This window comes from Paramormyrops kingsleyae, chromosome 21 (assembly GCF_048594095.1).
Source record: "Paramormyrops kingsleyae isolate MSU_618 chromosome 21, PKINGS_0.4, whole genome shotgun sequence".
In the NCBI taxonomy this organism is placed as follows: domain Eukaryota; kingdom Metazoa; phylum Chordata; class Actinopteri; order Osteoglossiformes; family Mormyridae; genus Paramormyrops; species Paramormyrops kingsleyae.
In genome coordinates this window covers 6686347-6704264 of record NC_132817.1, presented here as the reverse complement: position 1 = coordinate 6704264, position 17918 = coordinate 6686347, and the positions used below count along the sequence as shown (strand labels likewise).

Sequence of the window (17918 nt, the reverse complement as noted above, 5' to 3'; positions counted from 1 at the left end):
ACTGGGGTGTATTCAGGGGCGGGGCCACCGGTTGAAATCTGATTGGCCCCCACAAAGCCCCCTCCCTTGTCACTCACTAATTCAAAAAATATCATGGGCTAATGATAAATTTGCCCGCTCTATATGAAATATGTGCCCCCTTATGCTCCCCCCTTAAAAAATCCTAGAATATTCCTGTCAATTTAGGATTAGAGTCATTCTTTTTTCAGATTGAGCAAAAAACACCGCAGCCCCCACCCCTTAAGAAGAACCGATGTTAAAAGGCTTTCTGCTATAGTGGATATTTACGGGGGGGTGTGGCAACTCACTTTTTGCCCGTCCGGGGAGCTGAGTGGGCCGAGCCGTGTTCGGATCGAAGCCCAAGACGTCGGGGGGGTCCATCGGGTTTCCCAAGTACAGACTGAAGGACAGAACCAGAAGGAGAACCAGGAGATTTTACTAACAGGTGTGGAGGGTTCTGCTGAATCCCACAGAACCTCATTTTAACAGATTCTAAACAGAAATGTCCTTGAATTCAAACAGTGCAGTGCTACCCTCTAGTGGTGAACTGCAGAGTATTTTTGTTTTTCCACCAGAATGTAATCCTTCGGACACAAGATACAATGATTGGCCTGTGACATCATGATGCCATTTAGCACTGTGTACTACTTGACAGTAAGAATCTGCAGCTGACTGCGAATATATAAATGGGTTTTTCAACAGAATGCAGAGAAATAAATCCCATCCTTGCACATTTATTACACTGAATAATCAGTCCTGGGGAGCCCCCTACAGGTCGGCACGGGCGGCGCGGCGTGGCAAGGTGCTTACTCGTCGATCTTGTCGGGGAAGCCCCAGCAGCGGTGGGGGTTGGTGTCACCGTGGCCTGTGTGGATGAAGCTGTGCTTGAGCGGCCGGCTGATGTCGTGGGCCGAAAGACCAGCTACCGACGTCACGGCGTTCCTGGGGAACTGGCCCACCTTCAGCGTTCGCTTGTTCTGCCCCCGCCACCAGTAGTTCTCCGCCCTGAGGACAAAGGATTAGCTGGATGATTATTAATGCTACTTTCTAGAAGCTTCCTAGTTTCCAGAAAGCCCCCCCCCACACACGGATCTGATCTCAGACCTGCCCTCGATGATGGTGATGATGTCGTTCATCTGGATCTGCAGCTTGTCTGGCTCATCAAAGTCCTGCAGGGCTCGCATGTCCGTGGGCAGGGTCTGGGGGTGCGAACACCACATCATTTCTCCACGTTCCACAAACCCTTACATCCCAAACTCTCAGGCCCCTCTCTGTCCACTGGGACATTACTGGTTCTGACTTGAAAGGTGTCAAACCCAGATGAAGCTGACGGATATCTGCTTATTGAGGTTCGACCAGCTTGTGACAGGCTGTGGCGGTATCATGATAATATGGAATACCAGGTTTTTTTTTTTGGAAAATAGTGTCAAATTACTATATTCCGTGGTATAATATCTGGACGATGTGACACAAGAAAAATTAGATACCGGCCAAGTGTAATTTGCCCAGGATTTTTATCTCATTGTGGTTTATGGAGTCCTCTTCATTGGAAGTGAACCGCCTGGTCGCATGGCCCTCACTCACCTCCACCAGGAACTCACGCAGGGCCAGGAAGGTGGGCCGGTCGTCAGGCTTCTGGGCCCAGCACTGGAGCATGACGTTGTAGATGTCCTGCGGGCAATCCTCAGGCCGGGCCAGCCGCTCGCCCTCCTTGTCCAGTTTGTGGAGAATCTGAGACACACAAACACGGCGAACAAGTAACAGCGGCGCTTCGGAAGGAAGGACGAGCTACAGGTGCCTCGGATGAAGGTGAAACTACTTGCTCATGTTTGAAGGGGGTGATAGCTAGCAGGGGTGGGGGTGATAGCTAGCGGGGGTGGGGGTGATAGCTAGCGGGGGTGGGGGGGGGTGATAGCTAGCAGGGGTGGAGGGGGGGGGATGCTCACCTGGCTTCCGTTGAGGCCGAGCCAAGGCTCCTGGCCACAGGTGTACATCTCCCACAGGGTCACGCCAAACATCCAGGTGTCACTGGCGTGTGAGAACGTGCGGGTCTTCAGACTCTCAGGAGCACACCTGGGAGGGAACACACACACACACACACACACGCGCGCGCACACCACAGAGATATGGTCAAGCTGAATGATCATAAAAAATTCACACAGGACCAAGTATCAAGTAACCTTCTACAGAACTTCTCCAGAAAATCTACAGAATTTCTGAGCAATGTAACCTGACTGCTGACAAACACATTAACCCCCCCTTCCCCCCTGACGGCGTGCTCACCAGGCAAAGGGCACCTTGCGGTGCTCCTGCATGACGTAATGGTCGTCGTTGTTGGGCAGAGCCCTCATGAGGCCGAAGTCGCCGATCTTGACGAGGTCGCTGGAGGCCAGCAGAATATTGCGGGCGGCCAGGTCGCGGTGGATGAAGCGGCGCGACTCCAGGTAGGCCATGCCGCTAGCGATCTGGATGGCATACTGGCACAGCATGGAGATCAGCAGGTGGCCCTGGGACTTCCGGAGCCGGTCCAGGAGAGACCCCAGCGGAGCAAGCTCCGTCACCTGGATCCAAACGCCAGCAGAAAGCCCCTGGTGTTACTCAACCATAAACGGCCACCTCCCCCTCGCCCTCCCCTCAGGAGAACATCTCACCATCTTCATGGGGTGGGTGAGCACCACGCCGTAGAGCCGGATCAGGTTCTGGTGGTCCAGCGAGTGCATGGCGTTCACCTCACAGATGAAGTCATCCAGGGCATCAGGCTGGCTCAGCACGTCGGTCTTTAAGCATTTCACCGCCACGCTGAGCTGGGGAGGTCAGGGAGATTCGGGGTTTGAGTGAGCGGCCCCCCTCCCCAGCGTACCATGAAGCTCTCCTCTGGTCCCTATCGGGTCGCTTTATTCCCTTTACGACCTGCGGGTTCGGCGCTCGAGACCGAGGCCTTTCCCAGATTCCCAGCTCTGCTCTCAGGCCAGAACCCTGCCTTGTGGGCCAGCTGTTTGCGCAGATGGACGACCTGGGCCCACGGAGGCCGATGCTTGTTCCCATGGCAACAAAACAACATTCCTGCCCTGGTTGTCAGGTCACATGACCACATAAACAACTCGGTACCAAAAGTGAGCAAGACAAACCACACCAAAGGCGTTACTAGGGGGGTTTAGGATGATTTTTGCTTCCAATAAATTTTCTTTAACCCCCTTCTCCAAAAATAAATGCTATTCTCATTCATTTTCATTAAAATTAGACTGTTGTCTGTTGAGCCAGCTCATTCATGATGTAGGCCACTCCTAGTGGTGTGTCATATTACCAAGAATTCAGTTCTAAAATCACCAGGCCCCACCTAGCACTACTCCCCCCCCCCCCCCCGTCCACCATTCCGCCCTCGCCACCTTGCCCGCGGGTGCCAGCCACTCCCCACGCTTGACCACGCCGAAGGAGCCGTCGCCCAGCTTCTCGAACAGCGCCAGGTCCTTCTCGCTGATCAGGCAGGTGAGGGCCTGCTGCTGGCCCTCGCTGGGCCCCGGCGGGGGGGACGCCTTGCGGAAGGTGCTGGCCGGCTGGACCTGGAAGTCGCCGTCGGGCCGCTTTCCGCTGAACACCTGGAGGAAGTGAAGGGAAAGCGAGTGAGGGGGGCATGGTCAATAAACTAGCCTCCTGCAATTTGGCCAATCACCTGTAAGTCAAAACCCCACATGACAACCTATCACTGGTGACTCCACCTCCGTCCCCATCACCTATAACACTACTCCACTCGCCCCACCCCTTCATCCAATCAGCTGCAGGCATGAGACATCAGGTGATTAAAAAACACATCCTGGGACTATACTATGCGGCAGGTAATGCAGATCCTTTTCCCGAGGGGGAGGCGTAACTGTGGCATGATCTGTACAGGTGGAGGCAGCCTCCGGTTAGATCAGGACAGCTAGCTCTGAGGTAGCCGAACCGCCCACAGCGCCACATGGATGTAGGATCAGCGCCCAGATCAGCTGAGAGATGCTGAGTCACCCCCTGTGGGCCTTCTGGGGGCGAGAGAGGAGCTTTGCCACGTGACCTGCTGGGGGGGTGGCGGAACTGCAATACCCCCTACGTATTTCAACAGGCCGTTTTAAGTCAAATTACTGACTGAAAAATTTTTTTTTAAAAAGCTGTACGGTTTGGTCTGGCTACACATCCCAGTTAAGGAACTGAATAACCACAAGTGCCCCCCTCCCTGAAAAACCAATACTGGACCAAGTGACCCCAAATACACAACATGGATGCAGCCAATTACAGCGGCTCGTTCCACTGCCCGGAACGGAAACAAACATGTAATTTTAGAATGGCCTCGGCTTCCCCCCCCCCACCCCACCCCCTGCCACTTCCTGTGGGATAAGACCATACTGCAATTGAGACCCCCCCGCCCCCCACCCCACCAATGTGGCCCGGTCAGCCCCCGTCCTGATCTGCTTACGGAGGAAACAAGTGTGTAGGCGGCGTGTGCTGGCTGGTGTGTGTATGCGTGCGTGTGTGTGGTTGTGTGTGTGCGTGTATGTGTGTGTGTGTGTGCGCGTGTGGTTGTGTATGTGTGGTTATGTGTGCGTGCATGTGTGGTTGTGTGTGCGTGGTTGTGGTTGTGTGTGCGTGTGTGTGGTTGTATGTGCGTGCGTGTGCGTGTGGTTGTGTGTGCGTGCGTGTGGTTGTGTGTGTGTATTCACAGTCTGGCCTACCTTCCCGATCCAGGACTTGCGTTTGCATAAGTTCCTCCTCCGCTTCACTGCTTCCCACAGCCGTCTCTGTCCTTCGGGGGCAGGCGGAAAGGTGCGGTGGGGGTGAGAGAACATCAGATCATGTACCAAGAGTCCAGGAAACGGCAATAAAACACACATAGATACTTCCTACAGGGAGCCAGGTCACCTTCCGACGGAGCAAGAGACACGCTTCCCACGTCCAAAGCAACAGTCACGCGTGGTGTGTCACGCCTGTTGTGTGTGATGATATTTACGGTAGGTGGGGCGATGGGTCACAGGAGATGCTGGCGCGGGGCCGTGGGATGTGGTTGCGGGGGGGGGGGGGGTGGTTTCGGGAACGGCCTGTCTCTGGGAAGCTGCCCCACACAGGACACGGTGTGGTCCGTGGCTCCAAATCCGCTAAATGAAGCCAAGCCCCCCCCCCCGCAGTACACACTGGGGGAGGCAGAAAGGCTCCTTGTTGGTTGTTTAGGTCCTGACTGCTTCCGGAAGTCCCCCCACCCCCCAAAACATGAACAGACAAAGCCTGTCTCTCTAGCACAGTGTCCTGCAAGGGCCCTGTTTCAGCTGGGTGTCCCTCCCCTCCAATCAAGCCCCTCTGCTGTTGGCAATGCGGAACCCCCCCCGAGTCACATGGCGTCTGACACACCCCGCCCCCGCCCCTCCCCCTGCAGACTCACCAGGCCGCCCCATGCCGATCTTCTCCAGGTCCTCGTTCTTCACGTAGTCGAAGTGTGACAGGCGCGTAACATTGAGGTCATCGCGGATGCGCAGGAAGTACTGCTGCAGCTGCACCTCCGCCAACAGCTCCAGCAGCCACTCTGTGCCCTCGTCCGGCTGCATGGCGCCACCTAGTGTCTGGAGGGGGTGATGAACGCGGGAAGTCGGCATCAGAGCGGCCCTGATCCATGCCGCACGCCAGCTACTTTTCATATTAACTCCTCCCCCTCACTACCAAGCCCCGCCCCCACGATTTAACCATCTATCCCGGTTCAGCGTCATGAGGGGGCGGAGCCTATCCCTGGCAGTATGGGGCAAGAGGTGGTTCCTGAATGGGCTCGCCCCCCCACCCCACACAAAATGCGAGAAAAGTGCAGATAAAGCGTTTTTGTAAGGTCTCCCCAGTGGGCCAGACCGAATTTCCTCCTGGGTCCGCATACACGGAGCACACTCTAAGCACATGCTTAGCACATGGATGGTCCGCACGGGCAGGTGGGGGGGCCTCTGGCGGTGCCCGACACCGGGAATGCCTACTTGTTTATCTCCATGGCAACGCTGGGTCCCAGTGGGGCCCAGTCATGAATCCTTGTCACACAGACGGCTTTTTATAGGCTCAGCTATGCTGTCCAGGGAATGGGGGGGGTGGGGGGGGGGGGGGGTTACTCGGAAAAGCTGCTTCGGGGTAACCATGGACTTGCCCCCCCTAACCCTGTCAGGGGTGTGAATTATGCAAAAGCTTAAATCTTCAGTGCAAAATGTACTGTAGGATGCAGTCCATCTCCAGATGACAGGGCAGAGATCCAAGAACCTGATGCTAATTGGGAGGCCATTCTCAGCCCCCCCCCCCAACAGAAGCACTGTGTGGGGAAAAATTTAACATTTTATACCAGACATGGCAATAAAATGAGGTAATACTGTAAAAGACACCGAAATTTGTTGATTGTGTGGGGGGGGGACTCATCATTCTTACAAACGCAGCACACACCCCGCACCCCAAAAGACTCTGAAGTTGGGTGGGAGTGGAGGGGGGTAAGCGTGTTTGGAGATGGTCTGTGTGACTGGCAGGCAGAGGCGTGTGTTGTGGTGACAGCAGACGCCGGACAGAGACCCTGAAGGTCTGAGTCAGAGCGGCTGTGAGGATTCAGGGGGGTCGCGACCTCTGCTCTTCCATGTTAGCCCCCAACTGCCTGAGGTCAGAGGTCACTTCCTTTGGTTAACAGCTCTGAGCACACACACGCACGCAGACACACACGCACGCAGACACGCACGCAGACACACAGAGACGGACAGACACGTGTACACAGATTCACAGGCAGCAAAATGCAAATAAGTTTTATATCCTGTGTAAAATCTTTCACCCACAGAGAGGACGGACATTGACCCTGCCAGTCCAAGGAAAATCAGCTGGTCAGGCTCATTATGGGATGTCTCCTTCATCACATTTCATGTGGCCTCAACACCCTGCCGCCCCCCCCCCCCCCCCATTCCTAGTGATCTGCAGACAAGTCACAAGACAAATCGCACAGGAAACAGCACCACTGAAACACCCTGCCTGCCCGTCACACCTGCCAGAGTAACATACATGTTCCTAGTAGGTGGGGGCATGTTTACAAACACAAGGAGCCAAATTTTATTGCCACAGAGATGTCCATCCATCCATCCACTTACACTGTTTAGGGCTGTGGAGATTTTCAGACAATCAAGACAGATCAAGCTCTCAAAATTCCAGAAAAAGCAAAAAGAAGGGTTGCCATGAAGGAAAATGGGGGGGGGGGGGGTGCAGACGGAAATCAGACTTTGCGTTCAGTGGGTGTCACTTATGACACAGGGGTGGGGAATGTGCTTCTGGGCTGCGACGAGGACCAAAAATCACACCCCTCCCAACTGCGCAAGGCTCGCGTTCGCAAAAGTGACAGATCACGGCTGTTCACCAGAACACAAAGATTTACAAAGTCAACCCAGTGGCTCTCAACCCTTTTTTTCCACCGGCATCTATGGTTTGGCTTCTTGGATTAGTTGAGTTTATATAGACCCATGTTTATATAGGTTAATCCGAGGACTGGGGCTGGGAAATCTGATTGTGGATCAGCGTAGGAGCTTGTTGGTTTTAAAACGCGTACAGCTCTGCCTCGCGACCCTTTCAGAACTTGCCGTGACCCAAATCTGGGTCACAACCCACAGGTTGAGAATTGCTGGTCTAACTTGACAAGAATTTTGGCTTGACCTCCAGGTGAATCATTTAATGCACAGATTGACCAAACCTTCAAATCACTTTAGATCCCATTGTGCGTCATGAGTTTTTATATCCGGAAGATCATTAAAAAGTGGAAGTAATGACTACAGGTACCAAGCACTGGTGTCGCTGGTCAAAATGAGGCATGTTAAACACAAGGAGCCAAACGTTAATGACACACAGATATCCATCCATCCATCCATCCATCCATCCACTTATGCTGCTTGTGGTACTTATAGTTGCAGAGATACAAAGATTATCTTACCATCCAAACAGACTAGACTCAAAATTCCAGAAAACGCGAACAAGAATGGTCTCCTAACTGAGGTCCATGGTTGTGGGCTAACAAAACAGCTTGTTCAGCTCAGACACACAAAAATCAAGTGTAACATACAGCCAGAGAGGCCATAAGCAGAGGTGACACTGAGGCACAGTCTGCAACGATGAAGTGCAGGTTTGGGGGTAAAGGAGGAGATGAGGAGGGTGGAAAAAAAGGAGGAGGTGTCAGTGAGAAACAGGGGTAGGAATTACACGTGCGTTTAAAAACCACACGACGAGCGGGAGCAGATAATACGGCGAACGCGGTAAACGTGCGGGAGAGAGGGAAGGAGGGAGGCAGAGGAGGACTTACTCTGTAGGTGTGGAGGTGCAGGAGGAAGGGCAGGGATCTCCGGAGCCTATCTAAACGAAGCATCCTGGAGCAACACGTCAGAGCTAGGAAGGAGGTGGCAGGGGCTCTTGGGATATGTGGTGGGGGGCAGGAGCACTGGGGGGGGGGTGGGGGGGGGGAGGAGCGCGCCTCCCCCCCACCACACAGGGTTAGCGGAATTCTCCCCCCCCCAGATGAGCCACGGCCGGGATGATCGCCTCCTCCCCAAGAGCCGGAGTAAACGCTGCGCTCCGAAGAACGGTAAAAAATAAATGAGAAAAAAAACGGGGGGGGGGGGGGGTGAAACGGGTGTCAGGGGGGAGCAAATCCCAGAAGGCAGGTCTCCCCGAGAAGTTCTCAGCCGTCAAAGCGGCAGGCGTCCAGGCGAGAGCCGGCAGATACCGGCGCTGCGACCACACGGCAGGCGGCTCCCCCCCAGGGATAGAAATAAGCGATCCGTCTTGTCGCTTCTCCGCGCAGCTCGGCGGTCCGGTGACGGGCACGATGGCGGGTGGCTCTCCGAGCTTGCGATCTCACTCTCCCTCCCTCTCCCCGCTCCTCTCTCCCTCCAGCGCACTTATGCGACTGAGCCTGCATGTGTGAGCCCCCCCCCCCCCCCGTTCTGGGTGGATTTTGCAAGCCCTGCGTTTCTGGAAGGAGGAGCCCCCCCCTCCCCCAAATCACCCCTCCCGCCGCCGCTGGCCGGGGACAGAGCCGCTGTGGTATTCCGCCGGACGGCCATCTGATCAGCGGCCAAGGGGTCAGATTTAACTACAGGATGGAGAGTTCATTTCCTGTCTGTGTCCCTCGGGATCTTAACAAGTTCGGGCTGCCCCCCCCCGCCCGCTACGCACTCCCACACAACAGCCAATCTTCTGTATTCACTTTTCACTCGAGTTCCAGCCTCAACCCCTCGAAAAATGTTATCACTGCGAAATGTAAACAAAGCCTAACTCTCCACTGAGACATTTTTGGGCTGTTCCTCCTGCCCCCAGACCACTCAAATGAAGTGGCCTCTTCACTTTTTTGTCAAGTTTAATTAACCCCCTCACGCTCATTCCGGCAGGTCGATTCCAGGCGGATGCGTGGCATTCCCAATGGGGCCATTTCTCGGAGACACAGAGGTGTGACACAGACAGGCCTTGCCAAAGCAGCGGGCCGTTAATTAAAACTCCGGAACAAGGTGGGGGATCAGCGTGAGGGTTTTGCCTCCTCAGAACTTTGGCCAAATCTTCTGGGAAATCTCGGGAACGTATCTGAAAGTGTATCGGTCTTGTTGGAAAACGGAGACAGACAGAGGATGGTTTAGTTAACCAGACTCCTATATAAACTCCTCAGCAGAAGGAACAGCAGAACCGGCTGTGCATGCCTGTGGACCGAGTCTGCCGACCCAGAGAGACCGCCGCGGCCTCTGCCTCAGCTGGCCGGGATGACTTCACCTCTCACTGCGGCTCTGCATTTGACAGTCCGTTGACAAACGGTCCCCTGTAACCGTTGGAATGTGACGCGCTAGGAGCGACCGGCACACGCCCCTCCCTGACACACGCTGCCAGGGGAACAGAGCAACTCCCATCAGGAAAGGGGGGGTTGGCTGTTAAAGGAAATCATCCTTTGTGCTTTCGTTGGTCATTGAGCACCACGATACCCAAAACGCTGCAATTCCACCATTGGGCCACAAGATGGTAGTAAAAATGGTGCAATATAATAGCGTAATGAAATACCGAACAGGACCCGGGAGCATGGACGAGTTTAACAAACTGTAATTAACTAGTGAGTCTCATTACAAAATATAACAGCCGAACCACACTATATGTGACACAGTGAGCCGTATTTAGCCAATAAAAAAACGGCTATTTACAGACGAACAATAAAAATGCACGTTAACGGTCTGAAACAGGCAGCGCACGGAAATGTCAGTCATCTCAGGAAGAGAAGTGGTTTGTCACCCTCGCTGCACGTCTGGCCTGAGGGGGTCACACTGGCAGAGCACCTGAAGGCACAGACTTGTTGTTGGGGGGGGGTGGGGGCAGTCCTCCTTCAATACACAGAAAGGGACCTCTGTTTGTGGGGGGTGGGGCTTGTTGACAGTCAAACTCCATTAAGCTGGAATCTGTGACTGCCTGTTAGTGCCTAGGAAACAGCGTGTGTGTGTGTGTGTGTGTGTGTGTGTGTGTGTGTGTGTGTGTGTGTGTGTGTGTGTGTGTGTGTGTGTGTGTAGCCTGCAGAAACACACGGGCACATGTTTGCACTCATATCTTTGTGGGGACCGTCCATTGATTTCTAATCCTAGTTATGCCAGCCCTAACCCTACCAAGCCCTAAGCTTAACCATAAGTAACCAAACAAAATACAAGAGTTTTGGCATTTTTAGATTTTTTTTTATTTCAGTCACAGACTTGTTCTTTTTTTTTTTAATGAGCTTCCCTTTGCAGGGACCAAATATATATATATACACCCATATTATCAAAATAACAGGTCTTTATCACATTGTGGGGACATTTGTAATACATACATAACACCCACCCACACACACACAGACACACAGACACATACGAGTTGGTCTTCTTATCTAAATGGGATTCATTTCTATGGGAAAAACCCTAATCCCAATCACGACACCCTTAACCCATCCTACCCATCCCTAACCTTAACCATAAGTAACTAACCCAAATACAAGACTTTTGGCATTTTTACTTTTTCGATTGCATCCACAGATTTTTATAAAACTGGGGTTATCCAAATGGGGGCTTCAAAAGATGTCCAATCCTCATCCCAGGGCCCAAATCTAAATGACAGAATTATAGAATCTCACTCCATCTCCATCAGGGAGGATGGGGGGGGGGGGGGGGGGTAGCTGGCCTGCCCAGAGACACGTCTGACCCACATGTGTGGCTTTGAAATTAAATCGTCTGACTGGGGTGGGGGGTGTGCTCACGTGCAGCTTAATGCACAGAGCAGACCTCACCGCCTCCATCCATCTATTCCTCCCTCGGTGCTGACGCAGCAGCACAGGGGGCAGGTCACTGCCCCCCCCCCCCCTCCCCGACACTGCTGGACCCCAGGAGGGCATGAGGAACATGCGCTTCTCACATCACACAGAAATTAAGTTTAGAACAATGTCCAACACTGACACTGCAACAGAGAGACACGCGAGAGAAGATGGAGGATTTCAGAAGGGCTCAGGACAGCCCCCACCCCCCATTTGCAGTGTTCCTTTAACTCCAGAGGCAGACATGACAACACAGCTCCCCCCCCAATGTACACCAAGCTGCTGTCTCACCTCAGTCAATTGGAGACCTCTCCAGAGCCGCCACCCCCCCCCACTCACCTTACACTCATTCTAGAGGCTCAAAGGTCAGGCAGATGTGCCAAGGCTGATCCATCCCTCCACCCTCGCGCTCAGCCTCCTTCCCCACCTGACCTCCCCTACCCAGCACCTTCACCAGGGCTCCCGTGAACGGCGGTACTCCGTACCTCCTCCTCCGCCACCACCTCCTCCTCCTCCTCCTCCTCCTCGTTTGGGAGCCGCTGGTAGTCGGGGGTGTCCGCCATGTCGGGGTGGGTCACGCGTCGTCCCCCTGCGCCCCGCGATCACCCCGCAGGTTCTGCTATCCTGAGGCTCTCTCTGTCAGGTAGAACCGGACCTGTCTGAGCAGCTCATCCCAGCGCCGTGGCGGTGGCTCCGTCGGCCGGGTCACGGACGCCATGTGGGGAACCGGCCCGGCTGCAGAACGCGGTCCGTCTCAGTGCCGCTCCCAGCCCGAGACACGCTCCCCGTTCGTTCTGTCTCCACACAATGATAATCCTCTATTGTTGTTGGTTTTTGTTTTTACTCACTCCCCCCCCCCCCCACCCCGAAAGATCTCCCCCAGCGACAAGCGGCGTAGTTTTTCCACTGAGCTTGAGTCCTGGACCAACCAGCCAATCACAGCGGTGCGCCGTCCTCCCCCCACCTCAACTCCCCCATCCACCACAGTACTGAGGAGCTTTAATCTGCCCAGACCGACGGGCAGGCGTGCGGGCGAGAGAGAGCGAAAGAGAGAGAGAAAGAGAGAGAGAGAGAGCGAGAGAAACGCAGACAGACACGTGTCAGTTTCGAAGCCCCTACATCCTCCTATGTCTTCCTGCCTGATCTCCTCGATTCAGTCTTTATCTCCTCGGAATACAGGGTTCCGGCAAACCATCTGGCTGCCAGTCCTTTGCTCCAGACGAGGGTGCCATCTCCTCCCAGTGAGCTCCCCAGTCTCCTCCCAGTGAGCTCCACAGTCTCCTCCCAGTAAGCTCCCCAGTCTCCTCCCAGTGAGCTCCCCAGTCTCCTCGGCGACTCAAACACACACGTATATAAATGCAGTCCTTCGTTTTCCCCCGGACACGGTGCTCGGGATGCTGGGAATGTCTCCCGTTGCCGCGCTACATCTCTCCTGTGCTTAATTACGCCCAGAAGGCCGATACATCACCTCCTCCCCCACCCCCCCCTCAGCGAGAGGCTGCCTCATTGTGTCCCAGTGTTTGGCAGCCCACAGCCCCGCCCCTCCCTGCAAATCACCCCCGCTGTTGCTGTGCAGCCAGAGATCGTCTTTATCGGGGTCCCGCCTCCTCCCTCACCACTGCCCCCTACCACCACGAGGCGAGGTGTGCGGCTCCGTTCACCAGTCTGCTCTGCACGCTGCTGCACCCCCCCAACCCCACCTCGTGCTCACATCCTGCTCCTTCACCACACCTCCCTCTCTCTCCTCCCACCTCTCAGCAGACGGCTGTAGAGTCTGAGAGAAAGACAGATGGACTGGTAGACAGTCAGACAAAGACAGACAGAGAGAGTCAAAGGGTAGACAAACAAGTCACGCAGACAGACAGTCAGACAGAAAGACAGACAGACAGTCAGACAGAAAGACAGTCAGACAGACAGAGCAACAAGCAGATGGATAAAAAAAAAAGACACACAGAGCCAGTCAGGCAGGAAAGCAGTGAGGTTCAAACAGGCAAACACACAAACAAGCAGAAAGACAGACAGACAGACAGAGTGACAAACAAGAGAGACAAACAAGAGAGACAAAGCCAGCTGGACAGAAATACAGTCAGAGAGAGAAACACACAGGCACACAGACATAAGGAAGGAGACAGGCAAAGGCAAAAATACAGGCAGAAAGACAGGGAGCAGGGAGAGAGCGAGGGAGAGAGAGAGAGAGAGAGACTGCCGTCTTGCTTTTTACGCTGCATCCCACCTTCGTGTACAGAGAGATGGGACATTGTTTGCCCCCCACAACAAGCCAAAGACACGCGACAGTCTGGGTACCCAGCAGGCCAAGCCGTTAAATACTCAGTCACAGCCTCCTTAACCACTCTGCTGCGGCTCTGCCCAGGAAGGGTGTGATTCTGCAGCTTCTCTGTGTTTCACGCCTTGTTTTCTCATCCTGCATATCCGTGCGAGTCTGTGCACCCCCTGCACTCCGGCCCCCAGGCTCTCGGTGACCCAGTAGCGATTATTAAGGAAGACGACACACTGACAGCAGTTTGACGCAATAACTCACCCCCGACAAAAAAAAGATAAAAATGAAATAAAACACTAAAGGAATTCAGCATGGTCACACAGTAGAGGGAAGTCAGCTCTGTGAACCAAAAAGTACTGCAATTGTAACCAAACAACCAAAAACCAAAAGTACATCTGCAAGTCTTAATAGTCTCCAAAGCAAAGGTTCCAAGCCTCTTGATCTTCGCGAACCAGTTTACACAGTACAAAAATTTCACGGACCAGCAAAACAGGTGGGGCGGATCATAGCGATTTCTGAAGTTTAATGCTTTCCATCTTTTTCAGACGTGGACAGAATGCCTGAATGTGAGGGATTGTAAAAAAAAAAAAACAACTTTATTTTAAGAAATTACCCAAACCCTGCACAAAAAGCCCAGTGTTCTGCGGCCCGCTGGAACACTGACCACAGACTGCTACCGGTCCGCGGACCAGGCGTTGGGAACAAAAAGTATTCATGCATTTTTCTACTTCGTTAGGCCGCTGACCCAAAGTGACCCGTGTGTCATTCCAGAAATGCTTTAATGCATATATAATGAGGCGATTATGTCAAGCAAGGGAAAAATGCAGATGGGGGTGTAAAATGGGACAGAAACAGGTCGTAAAAACCTCACCGCCTGCTCACCAGCGCCCAGCTTGTCTGCCGGTGTGACCGTAAAACTCAACCAATAAAAATCAATCAGATTCACACTGAACATGCCTCCAGCGCTGGGATGACCCGAGAGCCGCCCCATTCGCCCTATCAGAGCCTGGGGTTGGGTCTTCCTGTCAACCGAAGCTCCCGATTGGCCGAAATAAAAGCCAGCACGCTGCCATCGCTAGCGACTCGGACTTTGGACGGCGTGTTGCACATGAACATCGCCAGCGCGTTTGTGTGCGCGCGCGAGGGGGCGACTTCCAGCACTGCAGTCCGAAACAGAACCTGAGCCAATCATATTGGTGAGCAAAAAAAAGACAACAAAAAAGTAAATGAATAGTATTTACTACCCTGCTGCATTGCAGTTCTGAGCTCAATCCTGACTGAATGAAATGTGACAAGAAGCCAAACCAACTGCTTGGGCAATGGGGGGGGGGGGTATCTGAAGTGGGTTAATATGGGGGGGTTGAGGGTGGGGAGTTAGAGAGACACAACAGCACAGCAGGCTCAGACACCATGACCCCCCCCCCCCCCCCCCCGAGTGAATTGCTGCTTTTCACCTGAAACCTGCGAGTGTCGGGGGGGAGTCAGTGGTTTGGTCCAACGGCCCTGAATCCTTCCGCTGGCTCAGAGTAGGACGAACATGCCGCCACACTGTTCAACTCGCGACACGCCTTCCGTGGATGCATTTAGGGAATAAGCCACGCGGCCCCCTCTGCAGGTCACCGCTGATAGCGGTGGGGGGTCACAGGAAGCTCGCTTCGGTCCAAAGCGCTTCGTTCCCTTGATCCCCGTTCTATCCAACCGCCATCTAAGCACGCAGCTCATCTTCACGTTTCAGCTCACGTTTCACAAGGTGTGACTGCATACTGGCCAAGCCGCCCCCATGATAAATTCATTGAGACATTTCTCCTGTTACCTTCCGCTTCCAAAATACAACAAAAGAGATTTTTAAAAATGCTGACGAAATCCGACGTTGTTACTGGAAGCTTTATCTCTACAGTGGAATAGGAGAGGTACTCTCTCTCGCCTGGATGGAAATGTTTCATGGAAATGTTTCCTATTTGCGTGTCTGAATATCTTGGCCTAAGACAAGCAAATGATAGAGAGATTTATAGGCACAGAGAGCGGTGAAAACCTGCAAGAAAACTAGCTTACTACTGGGAAATAAAAGTGTTTGTTTAAACTTATTTGAAAACACATTTACTTGCAATTCTGTCTCACAGACAAACCTTAAAAAATCCGCTTTACTAATCCGATCTAAATGTCTGCTGAATGGCACAACATCTGTCCACTTGTAAGGTTATAGGGGAAAGTCAAACAGAAGCTTTCAGGCTGGGATGTTTTTGGCGAGACAGCGGTACAGCTTGGGTCATTAGCGGCACGCAATGCGCACCGTCCGCACGGAGGAGTGAACGATGCGTTACGGGGGCGTGGAACCAGGCTTAGCGGGTCTCCAGCGGTTTGATCCCCAGCATTCTGGGAATCGGCCCAGAGAGTGTCGGAGAGGAGCCGGATCTAGCGGGGTTTTCGCATGGCGGAGATGCACCCTCTCTCAAGCACACGCCTCTGGGGGCCAGTCGCCCGCAGATATCTGCATACCCCAGTACCCTTTTCTGCTGCACCAAGCACATTTGCCTCTTTAAAATGCCCTTGGCTGCACACCAGCATATGATCTGCTCAGCCTCTTGCACTAAATACATCCTTTCACCTGCGTTCCTGCCTGGAAGTCTCACCTTCTCATTTCCTTGTCCCTTCCCACACAGTTTACATCAGGGGTGCCCAACTCCAGTCCTGGGGGCCGGAGCCCTGCACATTTTTGGGTTTCCCCTCATTTAACACACCTGATTCAACTCCTTTTACCTAATTACCATGCAGCTCTTGAGCTGAATCATTTATGGTGGAATAGGGAAAGAACTAAGCTACACAGGGCTCTGGCCCCCCAGGACTGGAGTTTGACACCCCTGGTTTACATCAACAAATCAGCTGTGTCTAACATAACAGACCCGGCCACCACTTTGAGGTCTTTAATATACGTTGCTTTTCTCTCATCTGCCACTTTTTTTTTTTTTAATCGAAGAAAAAAAATAATAAAATCACTTCCCTAAAGTAGCGCTGCAGATGTCTGCCATTTCGCCAGACCATCAGCAGAGGGCGCTGTGTCAGAGCAGAAAGCTCAACTGCTGTATGCACTAGACTCCAACAGATAAGAACCATCCATCAAACTCATGCAGTTTGTCTATCCAGGGTCAAGCCCAGTAACATGAATGAAGATGCTGAAATTTTAAATGTAATTTTTTTTTTGTTTGTTTGTTTTACTTACTGGGCACAATATTTGTATTACAGAAATAAACTTTAATTGAGGCAATTTCCTGACAGGAAACTTTTAGGATAGGGTTCTTGGCAAGACCGGTGAGCTTGGCATGCTCACAAAGGCAGGAGGCAATTTTTTACAAGGAGCCAAAATGGGAAATTATACATGAGACCTGATAACTTCACACGGGGCCGTGGATGAGAGAACCGTAATCACCTTCTAACAGTCTTCTGAACTGATTTTAACACATTGAAATACAGCTGATTTCAGAGAAAGATTCCCGACACACCACTTAAAGAGGCGCTTCCTATTGGGGGTTAGGGTTACCTGAACTTCACAGGGGGATATCAGAAATAAAGCAGATTAGCGGGAGAACATTTCAAACTGGATTTAAGGAAGCACTTCTTTACACAGCGTGTAGTCAGAGTATGGAATAGTCTTCCTGATAACGTAGTGCAAGCTGAATCCTTGGGTTCCTTTAAATCAGAGCTAGATAAGATTTTAACAACTCTGAGCTATTAGTTAAGTTCTCCCCAAGCGAGCTCGATGGGCCGAATGGCCTCCTCTCGTTTGTATAGTTCTTATGTTCTTATGTTCTTAGGTCTGCTTTAGCTCTTAGCATGTGGCGTGGCGGGTCCGCTTTAGCCTTTAGCATGCGGCGTGGCGGGTCAGATTCCAATGCCCTCCAGAAAGAATTCCAGTAAATTTCCAACAAAAAGGCCAGTGGATATTTGGCTTGGATGGGGTCCCGGAGCTCACCGCACTTACACATGCGGTGGTGGTGGTGATTGTGGTGGGGGGTGGGCTGATACAAAGGTTAGGCCTCTGGAGTGGATGGCAGTCACTCAGGCTGCGGACCGGAGGCGCTCCATATACAGAGCGCCGATTGTGAGACCCGCGGGAGCGAGTGAGTGGGAATAAAATACCAGCCATTTACTGTGTCCCATTCATGAGTTACCTGGGAGAATGTGCGAGGAACGTCCCGCTCGCATACAGATCCACCCCTCACCCCCAGGGCTCTAATGGCACTCGTCCTTACCCATAATCCTCTGTGAGGACCACCCCCAGAGCAGCTGGCTACGCTATGCTGGGCTTCAGCATGTGGGGGGGGGGGGGCT

The 17918-nt window shown here is 53.0% G+C and overlaps 1 protein-coding gene across 3 annotated transcripts in view; it reads right to left on the bottom strand.

The window, feature by feature from the left end:
• tnk2a (tyrosine kinase, non-receptor, 2a) overlaps nt 1-17918 on the bottom strand; it is a 30184-nt gene that overhangs the window by 4493 nt on the left and 7773 nt on the right. The window contains exons 3-13 of one of the 3 annotated variants that reach the window (XM_072704209.1): nt 11818-11950; nt 5405-5582; nt 4704-4774; nt 3387-3596; nt 2652-2804; nt 2284-2561; nt 1947-2073; nt 1585-1731; nt 1105-1199; nt 811-1005; nt 309-400 (exon numbers count right to left, since the gene is read on the bottom strand). In XM_072704209.1, coding sequence (XP_072560310.1) covers nt 309-400; nt 811-1005; nt 1105-1199; nt 1585-1731; nt 1947-2073; nt 2284-2561; nt 2652-2804; nt 3387-3596; nt 4704-4774; nt 5405-5582; nt 11818-11877 — 1606 coding nt within the window. In that variant the 5' untranslated portion in view covers nt 11878-11950. Of the gene's footprint in view, nt 1-308; nt 401-810; nt 1006-1104; nt 1200-1584; nt 1732-1946; nt 2074-2283; nt 2562-2651; nt 2805-3386; nt 3597-4703; nt 4775-5404; nt 5583-8308; nt 8930-11817; nt 11951-17918 lie in introns of those variants that run through there. The other 2 variants (XM_023818539.2, XM_023818540.2) reach the window with 2 other exon arrangements.